This window comes from Protomyctophum bolini (assembly GCF_963924005.1).
Source record: "Protomyctophum bolini genome assembly, chromosome: 23".
NCBI lineage: Eukaryota > Metazoa > Chordata > Actinopteri > Myctophiformes > Myctophidae > Protomyctophum > Protomyctophum bolini.
The window spans coordinates 12,006,152-12,018,198 of record NC_137884.1 but is presented as its reverse complement, the minus strand read 5'-3'; the positions used below and the strand labels follow the sequence as shown (position 1 = coordinate 12,018,198).

The 12,047-nt window shown below is 44.3% G+C and overlaps 1 protein-coding gene across 1 annotated transcript in view; it reads left to right on the top strand.

The window, feature by feature from the left end:
• The window catches only part of tmtc1 (transmembrane O-mannosyltransferase targeting cadherins 1), a 66,769-nt gene that overhangs the window by 6,097 nt on the left and 48,625 nt on the right, over nt 1-12,047 (top strand). The window contains exon 2 of the mRNA XM_080757226.1: nt 4,873-5,050. Coding sequence (XP_080613352.1) covers nt 4,873-5,050 — 178 coding nt within the window. The remainder of the gene's footprint in view (nt 1-4,872; nt 5,051-12,047) is intronic.

The window sequence follows — 12,047 nt, the reverse complement described above, 5'->3', positions numbered from 1 at the left end:
CTCATCCTATAGACGTGGCAGCGTGAAATGACTTTGAAGTAAACGAGAGAGTGCATAACAAGGGATGACAAGGAAGACGGTGAAAAAGAAAAAGATCACAGAACGTCGTTTTAATGTTCATAATGAGAAACAGGAGGAGGGGATTGGATTCATGCTCTTTTTTTAAATTGCATCATCTTCTTTCGGACAATTCTCATCAGGGAATCATCACAGCGGATCATCTGGTTCTGTTTTCTGCGTCTACCTCGGTCACCCCTGTCACATGCTCTTTATATTACACGTACAGTTAAATCCCTCCGTTAACGTATCAATTTTTCAAAAATAGCAGACCTACAAGCTCGTGAGCTTGTAGATCTGTTATTTTTCAATAGCTAAATGGGTTAAAATAGCACAGAAAACTTCACAATGTACTGGAGCAGTGCTGATTTTGTCGACTAAAACGATGACGGAAAAATGCTTGTAGACTACCTTTCTTCACTGACGAAGACAGCGTGATGATTATCTTTTCAAGGTGATAAAGAACCCCCCAATAATTCCACAATATGACCCAAAAGGTGATGCTATTTTAGACCGCTCCCCCCTCCAGTGAAACGTAATCGTGCACCGAGTGGGAGACAACACCTTACGTTGCAGGGGGTGTTCGGGAGAAAAATGTACTCCACAGCCCTTAGTTTGCTGATACAGTCGCCTCTGGAATAATTAGTGGTGGGCTATACCAGGATAGACCAATGTTGCGTGGGTGCGTGCGTGCGGCTCCACTCCTGCTGCTGTGCGGTGTGTGAGAGAGGACGAGAGTGCTGTGTCATCTCACCTGTCAGTTCCCCTCCACCTCCTCCAACCAGCGAGACATCAGAGGACGCCGTGTCTCTCCAGGGCCATGTATGCGGCTGAGCAGTGACACAAAGCCCAGTTGCTCTCTCGCCCTGCACTGTCAAACAGTCCATGTTAGAAGCGATGCCACTATAACCTTGATGGATAAAGTTATGCATGTTATTGTTATGTATGTATGTATGTATGTATATGCATACTTTAAAAAAAAAATCCTTTTCACTTCAGTTTTAACCACTTAGACCCTGCATTCCTTTTTTAAAAATTGCCAATCTACAAGCTCACAACCCACCAACAACTTGTGAGCTTGTAGATCGGCTAATTTCTGAATGTTTCACTCATTATAGGGATGCTGTGGTTCAAGTGGTTAAACATAAATGTTGCATACAATCTGTTTTCTAGTGAAAACGGATATTCTCTCAAATATTGCGTGTGACATGCTGTATCTTAGGGGGAAAGATTTACAAATGTATGTCCCGTAAAAAACGTAATGTAAGGTTCTATAAATTAACAATGTAATTCAGGGTTGCCGTGGGTGAAAAATCTTGTTTTACAGGGGTGACCTCAGAGAACCACTGTACCAGAGGAATGTCCTCCAGGTTGAGATCTGTTTTTATATTTATTAATGTCAAGGCCTGTTGAGTCAATGCCAGTTCAACGTCCAGAGCCTTGGCGGGAGGTGCACGTAGTGAGAGAGGTCATCTTAGAACCAGCCGGTCACAAGTTCCGTAGGCGGATTCGAATGACATCAATGCATTGCAAGGGACTGGCCTACCGTAACCGTCTCCAGCGGAAACGTTATATATGTGATGCTTTGGGGAAATTCAGTAGGCTGCATTATGTGCGTTGTTCACGGCTACTGTTGACATCAACGACGTGCGTTGTCCGACACCAATTATAACCCTAACTCTTAACCGGCCACGTGAGTCCCGTAACCTTTTATTTTTTTAAATATATTCTTTTATGGGCTTTTTCTGCCTTGGCTTTATTTGAGAGTTTTGCAGTAAGCTGACAGGAAATGAGGAAGAGAAATAGGGTGACACACAGCAAAGGTCGTCGGCATCGGGAGTTGAAGTTAAACTCACATCAGTTTTAACCAGCCACTAAGTCCCCTAACCTCATATCAGATTTAACCAGCCACTAAGTCCCCTAACCTCATATCAGTTTTAACCAGCCACTAAGTCCCCTAACCTCATATCAGTTTTAACCAGCCACTAAGTCCCCTAACCTCATATCAGATTTAACCAGCCACGTAGTCCGTTGACAACGCGTCGCTGTCAAACGGTATCCGCACAGAATGCAAACTACTGAGAGCATTCATGCTCTGATTAAACGTGATTTTGTCCCTCTCAATGCATTGATGGCATTGGAAACTGGTGCGTCCCGACCCATGCAGCAGCCTGACCCATGCAGCAGCAGCCACTTCTGTCAAGTGTTTTTTTGTCTCTGCGTGCGTGTGTGTGCGTGTACGGTTGTAATGCACGTAACTCGAGAACTGTTTGACCCACCGATTTCCCGTTCGACACACACGTTCCACACCCCCGCAGGGAGTGCAGTGCCCTGGTCTCTGCCAGTGGGCCTAATGAGGCCAACTCCTTTCACCTGTGCAATTTCCAGCCTCTGCCTCAGCCAATTGAGGCTCAATCAATCAGGCTCTGCCACTTTTCAGTTTCAGTTTCACACACACAGGCATACAGGCACATACACAGATCTCCATGTGCTGACAGTTAAAACGGGTGCTATGACAAATTGACAATGTATATCATTAGGTTCCCAAGTTGCATCGTTTCCAAGTAGGCCGGTGGCCGACTGCGATGGGCACGTACAGGTCTAGTAGGAAGAAACTGAGATTGGATTTTGATATCACAATACAAAATTGATTTAAAACAAAGCTCAACTATAAAAAACAGGGTGATTTATCAGCTTTGGGTAGCTGCCCAAAGCTGAGCTCTCGCCTTTGGACCAAAAGTTCATGGGTTCGATCCCGGGCACCGCCAACTCAGCGTATGATTGAGTAGCATGGCTTGGTGCAGCATGTCGTGCGGGAAGTACTGGGAGCTGATGGTAGGTGTGGCGCTCCACCTCAGCAATCCATCTCCCAGGGGTCTAGCGCATTGTAACGGGGGCAGACTCCATCTCCCATCGGTCTAGCGCATTGTAACGGGGGCAGACTCCATCTCCCAGGGGTCTAGTACATTGTAACGGGGGCAGACTCCATCTCCCAGGGGTCTAGTACATTGTAACGGGGACAGACTCCATCTCCCAGGGGTCTAGTACATTGTAACGGGGACAGACTCCATCTCCCAGGGGTCTAGTACATTGTAACGGGGACAGACTCCATCTCCCATCGGTCTAGCGCATTGTAACGGGGGCAGACTCCATCTCCCAGGGGTCTAGCGCATTGTAACGGGGGCAGACTCCATCTCCCAGCGGTCTAGCGCATTGTAACGGGGGCAGACTCCATCTCCCAGGGGTCTAGCGCATTGTAACGGGGGCAGATTCCATCTCCCAGGGGTCTAGCGCATTGTAACAGGCATAGTTAGCGTGTTACCGGCTGATACCGACAATAAGCCACTCCCGACCTACTTCTTCTACTTCTATCAGCTCTGAGGGCAGATCTGTATCATCATCTTGAGGCTAAACTGGCTTTCTCTAAAAGCCATCGCATTCGTAGAGCACAATGGACAGGAATTATTCTCAAGGTTATTAATCAAATGGCAGCGTTGAGTTACATTATCACCACTTACCATCAGAGACACAGAGTTTTAATTATTATCAGAGATATACACACATCCCCAGTAGTGTTGCTTTTGACATACAATTTTCATTTAGTTTATAGTCTTTTGTTAGTCTAGTTTTAGTGGACTAAATATCGTAAGATTATTTGTTGATTAAATCTGATTGATTTTGTCCACTGAAATGTATTTTGGCGTCCTTATTGATGCCGTCGTAATGGCAGATTTTACACTTGGTTTCATGCTGAAAATAGCCGCTCTACAAGCTCACAATGTGTCGCAGTGCGTTAAATACATACTATGTGCATTAATGTGCATTAAACATAATTATGAAAAAGAAGCTGATTCCTTTTAATGTAAAATCCGCAATGTGCTCTTTTCTTTTTATCCAAAGCGGTGTTCTGTTCAAACTTGCGATTTTTGTTCTGGTCTGCAAAGCCTTTGATCTTCAAAGAGAGGGATTATTCAGAGCAGGGCTTCATATTAATATACTGTAGTCGTTTGATAAAGGAAGAAGAGACTGATTCTTAGAGAGGCTATGTAATTGAATCTGCCATTATTGGCTGCAGCTGGTGGGTTTTTACAATGAGATGAGGATGGTGTATCCGACGCCAGGCGAGGCAATTATAATCTAAAAGGCAGTGAATGTGTAAGAGAATCTGAATCGATGGCTCACTACACTGTGGGTTATTATGATGAGACAAGGATTGAAATTCTCACGTCGGCCTAAAAGAGATTGTCACAATGTACATCAAGTATAAGGATCGATTCCTCCCAAGGAATTACATATTGATAGAGCTTAAGCAGGGTGTGTGATTTAAATCCCAAGAATCCAATGCTCAGTGTAGCGAGTGCGAGTGTGTTCATAAGCCACCAGCATGGCCGAATTGTATATAGGGCTGAAGTGGTTAATGTATGTTTTGTAATGATAATCAAAATCTTCAAAGTTACTAGTAATTCAAGTAGAAGAACTGGAAATTGGAAATACTCAAAATTGTACACTACTTAATTAAATGTACTCAGTTACTTTCCCCCACTGCAAGCCCCCACGAGGCAGGGTAAAACCTCATTCTTAAGATGCTGTTTAATAGATCAGTTCAAACTTTGTGCCAACAGGTTTTCCACATTCATTCAAATTTGTTAATTCGTTTTGGTCAGTGAAAAAATGCAGTCGACGAAATCGACACTGGTTTGGGATAAACTTTTGAAACAACTGGCCGCAATAATTCAATGTTTTGCATTCACTTGATATGTCTCTCTCTCTTTCTCTCTCTCTGTCTGTCTGTCTCTCTCTCTCTCTCTCTCTCAGGTTGAACATCCTTCTAGGCGGTATGACTCCGTTCTACTTCCATGTGGTGAACGTGTGTCTGCACTCGGCCGTGACCTGCCTGTTCATGCACACGTGTGAGCGCTGCGTGTTCCGCGACACACGCCTCAGCTTCCTCGCGGCGCTTCTGTTCTCCGTGCACCCCATCCACACCGAGGCTGTGAGTGGCACGCACACACACACACACACACACACACACACACACACACACACACACACACACACACACACACACACCACACATCTTATTTTTTAGCGGTGCCAAGCGCTCCCAAGAGTGACTGAGTGTGTGTGTGTGTGTGTGTGTGTGTATGTCCCTATGTCTCAGTACGACCTATTGACCCTGTCTGTCATAATAACATAATTTTATTGATACTTTTACTCAAGCAGGACAAACTACTAAAAGTACTTATTTGTGCACCTCGCTTCGATTCCTGGAAGGGCAACCACGCTTTTTTTCCCCTCTTCCCCCATTACCTGCCTGGGGTGAAAGGCTCTCAAAAGTTACAGGGCGAGTTGTGCGAGTTGCAACATTTTCTGTACTGCCGCAGCAAAGAGAACTTTGTTATTCGCTCCGACAGGTGAGGCGAGAATAAAGGAGCTCTCACGCTCACAGGCTCTGCAGAAGCGGTTAGATTGGATAGGGAGAAGAAAGGGGTGTGTGTGTGCGTGTGTGCGCCGAATGCTGCAGCTTGGGAGCCAGGGGGGGAGAATAGTCTGGGTCCTGTGATGCTCCGAGTGTTGGCCAGGGTGAGAGCGGGAGGGAGAGTGAACTGTGTGTGTGTGTACTTCGACATTGTGAGGACCATTTTCCTGGTCGTTTTGTAGTTACAAAACAACTTGGCCTGTCCTGGCCTGGCCAGGGTGTCGCTCACCCAGAATATTTTGGGTCCATGTGGACGCCAGCACATAATTAAACTCAGACTTGAGGGGTTGTGAGGGCTGTGAGTGTGAGGCAGTGTTAATTTGGCTAAAACTATGGCGGAAAATGTTCGTCCACTGCCTTTTCTTCCACGACGAAAACTAAATAAAAACTAAGCTATGATGACTAAGACTAAATCCATTCACAAGTTTGGTTGTGCTGAGAGCCGTGCGGATAAACAGAGGGTGACACATTGTACGGTGTAGTGGATGCCTGCAGACACATTGTACCGTGTAGTGGATGCCTGCAGAGTGGAGCTTTGTACGGTGTAGTGGAGGCCTGCAGAGTGGAGCATTGTACGGTGTAGTGGAGGCCTGCAGACACATTGTACGGTGTAGTGGAGGCCTGCAGAGTGGAGCATTGTACGGTGTAGTGGAGGCCTGCAGAGTGGAGCATTGTACGGTGTAGTGGAGGCCTGCAGAGTGGAGCATTGTACGGTGTAGTGGAGGCCTGCAGAGTGGAGCCTTGCTCTGCATGTTCATCTACTAGTTAGTCAGTCAGCCAGTCGTCAATAAGTCAGTCTGTCAGTCAGTTATGCAGAGAGAAGCCTGGAGTCAGTTTGATGGGGAGGGGAGATTGAAGAGCTGGATTTTTGTGGCACCAATTTGACAGGCTTGTTCTCTGCACTGACTCACTCACTCTCTCACACACACACACGCACATGCGTGCACGGCTGCACGCACGCACACACACACGCACGCGCACAAAGGCTGCACAAGAATGCATAATGTGCACAATGAATGCACACGTGTGTGCTGCACCCACAGTTGAGATTTGAGATTCCTGATGATCCCACCTAAATGGAAACGGCTTCAGTCATTAAGCCCGTGCCGACGTAGCTGGTTTCACTTATCTCTCCGTGAGGAATGAGATGGGCTTGAGGTGCGTGCGTGCCACACACACACACACACAGACACACACACACACACACACACACACACACACACACACACACACACACAGGCACACACACAGGTACAGGCTTGTGTGTACACCACACAGGCACAACCCCCCCCCCCCCACACACGCACGTTATTAACCACCTGAAGATTCTGCCTGCAAACTCATGTCATCTTCTATGCTATAGATACCTTACAAGTGGCACTGCTTTTCCCTGCCTCTGCATCCAGTTTGCTCTGATTAACACTTTGATTTAGTTTTAGTCATATGAAATGTTTTAGTTTTAGTCGACTAAATATCATAAGATTTTAGTTGACTAAATCTACAGTTTTGTTATTTTACACTTGGTTGCAGGCTGAAAATAGCCGATTTACAAGCTGTTTTTTTAAAATATCATTATTTTGCTCAATGTGTGTGTAGAGAATTCAAGCTGTAGGATTGAATATTGTCATGGACAGACCGAAGTGATTCTTTCCTTTTCCAACTGCGTCAGGAGTTCAGTCTCAGCCATTAATTAAGGACTCTGTGCAGCTGTGAGTCTGCAACTCTGCACAGAGTTAGTCGATTGAATATCATAAGATTTTAGTCGACTACATCTACAGTTGATTTTGTCGACTGAAATGTATTTTGGCGGGCCTTGATGGCGTCATAATGGCTGATTTTAGACGTGGTTTTATGTGGGAAAAGCTGATCTACAAGCTCACAACGCGTTGCGCTGCGACGCATTGTGATCGTGTAGATCTGCTATTTTCAGCATGCAACTGAGCATAAAATGACTTCATAGCCTAGTTCTTATTTCGTCAGTGAAAAAAGGTAGTTGACGAACATTTTTCGTCATAACTTTAGTCGACGGAATCAACACTGATGTGCCTTCCCTGGCCGCTCCACAGCTGCATGCTTTGTCCCCAAACGATGGCGTAAAAAACGAGAAGTCGACTCGACTACAACTTTTACTGACGGCAAGTCGACATGCAAAAATCACAAGCTGTTAATGCCCTACTTCAGTGTCATCTGAGGAACGCCCCCCCCCCTCCCCGGGGACCCCCCACCCCCCAAGGGCCCAACATCATGTGGGGAACCCCTTGGGGGTCCCGACCCACAGGTTGAGAAGGACTGCCGTAGCGTTGCCTTCTGTCTGTAATGGGTGAATGGAGGCTCCTGTTTCAGGCCTGAAAAGCCTCTATTCATCCCTTTCTCTCTCCACTCCTCTCTGTGGAGGCTTGACGACAGAACGGCTGGCCATGTGTGTGGATCGCACCGACCATATGTGTGCCCCTGTGGTTGCGTGCGTGCGTGCGTGCGTGCGCACGCACGCACGGGCACACACACGTTTATATTACTATACTTGTGAGGACATCAACGCTTTAGCACGTTTTACCAACGAACTGCACCGTGTTGTGAGGTTGTAGATCGTCTATTTTTGGTCTTTTTCCTTGTAAGCCTAACTTCAACAAAACATTTTAACCATAACACGTACAACAAGTATTTATTTTGTGATGACCAGGAAAATTGTCCTCACGATTGTACTTGTGTACTGTGTGAGTGTGAGTGTGTGTGTACACAGCGCAGACACACGCACGCAAGCACGCACACACACACTCACGCACACCATGTGCACACAATAAAGTGTTCCCTGGGTGTTTGAGCTGTCATTGAAGGCTAGGACAAGCCAGCGCTGCGGGAATACTAAACGAGTCATCCAAGATTCTGCCTGAGGTGAGAGGCTGCCTGCAAAACTCATCGTGTGTGTGTGTGTGTGTGTGTGTGTGTGTCTACAAGTATAGTAGAATTTGAGAAATAGACATTGTTTTCCTGGTCCTCACTAAATAGAAAGGTAGTTTTGTCTGTCTGTCTGTCTGTCTGTCTGTCATATTCTTTCGGCATTTGAGCCACAGACGACCATTTGATGAGCCTTGCAGACCCAAAACTTAGAATATGTTGTTGTCGTTGACTAAGACGATGTCCACATTTCTATGCTGTATTGATTACCATCCATGAGAGCTAACAGGCAAACGTTGATCAAAATAACAATTGTTCTACATCCTCTAATCTTGTAGACTTCTTGTAATCTTGTCCATGTAGTAATGCAGCTCATCTCTTGCTACAATTGAAACCCCACTCCTTGGACGGTGCCTCAGCTTTGGGACCTCTTCTCTCAGCCCACTTATCCAGTTTCCACCACCATTGATAAGATACCGTACAGTATGGCACAGTACAGTTAGGTTTGAGGCAGCGGTGGCCGAACGGTTTGCGGAGCGGTCTTGATATCGGAAGGTCGCTAGTTCGTATCCCCGGACCGGCACGTTAAAATTACCACCGCTGAAGTGCCCTTGGACAAGGCATTGGACCCCTACCATGAAATGTTCTATGAGCAGGGCCTGGCTGTAAACAAGTTCTTGAGCTTAGTCCAGTTACCCTGGGTAAACTTAGTACCTTTCCTTTCCTTTTTGCAGTACACTATGCTACAGTTCAGAACAGTATGGTACTGTACGAGTACGGTACGGTATGGTACATTACAGTACAGAATGGCAGAGTAAAGTACTGCATGGTACAGTACAGTAAAACACAGTACCGTATGGTAAAGTACAGCATGGTACACAGTGCAGTACAGTATGATACTGCATAGTATAGTCTGGCACAGAAAGTAAGAACAGCATGGTACGGTAGAGTACAGTACAGTACATTATGGTATAGTACAGTACGCTACAGTTAAATACCGTACAGTATGATACAGTACAGTGCCATATGGTACAGTACAGTATGGTGATGCAACATACAATTGCTCACAAATGTTCATACTGTCATATCCAATTTCATTTTACTACAATTTAACCTTTCTTACTCTTTGCTACAAACACTGTCATACATTACAAAATGACAATACACAACAAATGTTATCTTATTTCCATTCATTTTTATGATCAGTACTTTATTTAGATTTTTTACAAATACAGAAAACAGAAAAAACAAACGCAAACAACAGAATACGTATTCATAGACATTATGTATGAACACAGGAACATAATATAAATCAAGGATAGACAAGATAAACAAATAAAAATACAAATAAATCAAATTAAATGTTTAAATTAGTTTACACGACCAAACACGCAGCATCATCAACCGTATCATATGTATACTAATACAGTAAACAATCAAAAGGGCATTGCCTGACCATGGATCACACCAGGGACCTGCAACATGACTGAGGAACACGTTCCACTTTGAATCATATTTATCCAACTGATTATTCATCTTAAAGGATAACCTCTCCAGAGCAGCCACAGTACCAAGCTGAGTGAACCATACATGTGCTGGAGGTAAAACCTCAGACTTCCATTAATTTAACAATGATTTTCCTGCCCACCATTAATGCTGTATGAATCCAGTCAGCTAGAGGTGCGGGGAGGTGTTTTAATGGCGATGGATCACCCAGAATAAAGAGAGCAGGTGTATAAGGAATATCCTGGTTTGTGATTTGCATTATATTCTCATGAATAGCACACCCTAGAGTCTGTGCCCTATGGCACTCCCACAATACATGGATAAGTGTGTATCACACCTCCAGCAAACCGGACTATCTCTGAGCTTAGCCATGAACAATCCTGTCGGAGTCCAGTAGACTCTATTCATTGTTTTAAATTTAACTAATCTGGTTCTAAGTTCACGGGACATCTTCTTTGAGTTCCGTAGAATCATCTTCCATTCACTGTCAGTAAAGGAGTGTGTGTGTGTGTGTGTGTGTGTGTGTGTGTGTGTGTGTGAGGGTGTTTTTCGTCCTCCTCCCCTTTAGTTGAGGTTTAGAGGGAGGGGAGGTGGCTGCAGCTGTGTGTGTGTATGGAATTCCTGCGCTATTATGTAATTCACTGTTTCCCAAAACTTTTATGGGTCACGTGTGACTCAAGTAGAAATCCCATTCTGGAGAGAGACTGACTGACTGACTGACTGTGATGAAGGCAGCTTGTTATGATCCATTATGACCACAGAGTCTGTTATTATTGAGCACCTCTCGTTGTGGAGGACAGTGGACAATTATCATGCTCTCTGGTATGCATATTGGTGCATTTACGTAACCCATTAAGGCCTGACGTTTTCTGAAATACCTCAGTAAAAACAGTGGTGCTCAATATTTCATGTCAAGGACCCCGAAAATGATATGTAATTTGCCGCCGACCCCCATCAGAAAATATGTTTTTCCAGGAACCCCTCAGAAGCAAATATTTGAGTTAAAAACGTTCGCTCTGAAAGAATATATATTCAAAGATTTGTGCCACGTTTTCACGATCTTTCAAAAATAGCAAATCTACAAGCTCGTAGCTCGCCACAGAGTGGCGCGCTACGAGCTTGTAGATTTGCTATTTTTCAATAGCTAAATTATAACATAATGTTCTTATTTTAATTCACGTCAAACCAGAAACAGGATTGTGTCAAAGGTAGTGGTTTCAGATCTGAGCCAAGTGGAGGAGGCGCGTTATACTTAAGTCTGTCCTTGACAGGAGTCTCTGGATGTAAAAATAACAAACCTATTGTAATAAACAAACAAACATATTGTAATCAAATACTGTACCATACAGATTGGACAACATAACCTTTTATTCACCAAGCAATATAATAATATATAATATAGCTTTGAGTAAAAGTAGCATTACCACAATATAAACATATAAACATATTTTACAACATAAATAAATGGCCTGTGTTCAAACTTTTACTGGAGTAAAAGTAAAAAAAAATATTTGCATCAAAAAAATATACAGTAAAAGCACTCAAATGTGTCAATCCTCAATGTTATCAAAAACAGCAAATCTACAAGCTCACAATGGGGAATTGGCCATTTTTGAAGTTTAAAAGAGCGCTTAAAGCAGCACTATGTAACTTTACTCTTCTACTGCGGATTTGAACCGGGTTTCCTGCTGTGCTGACATTTTTACCATTGAGCTAATAGAGACGGCCCGCTTGCTCAGGGTATAAACTGAAGCTTGACCATCAGGTCAAACTCAAAATGTGTGTCTGATCCATGCGTGTAGGTGAGACATGACCTTTGGCACGATCTAAATGTCTCGATAGAACACAAGGGAGACAAAATACAACCACCCCAATTGTATAAGTTTTATTGTATTTACATACTCTACCATACAGATTAGACAAACTGAGAGTACTGTATATACATGGTGAGGCTTTAAGTAGTTAATGTTTTGTAATAATATTTTGCGGTTTCCTCGGAAACTGCAGGCGAAAGGGGAAAAAAAGCCTGCGTGAGTGGGAGTGAATCTTGTATCTCGCTAAACCAGTAACGTTGCTCCAACTTTGGTGACCTCAGTGTTCTCCGCTGCGT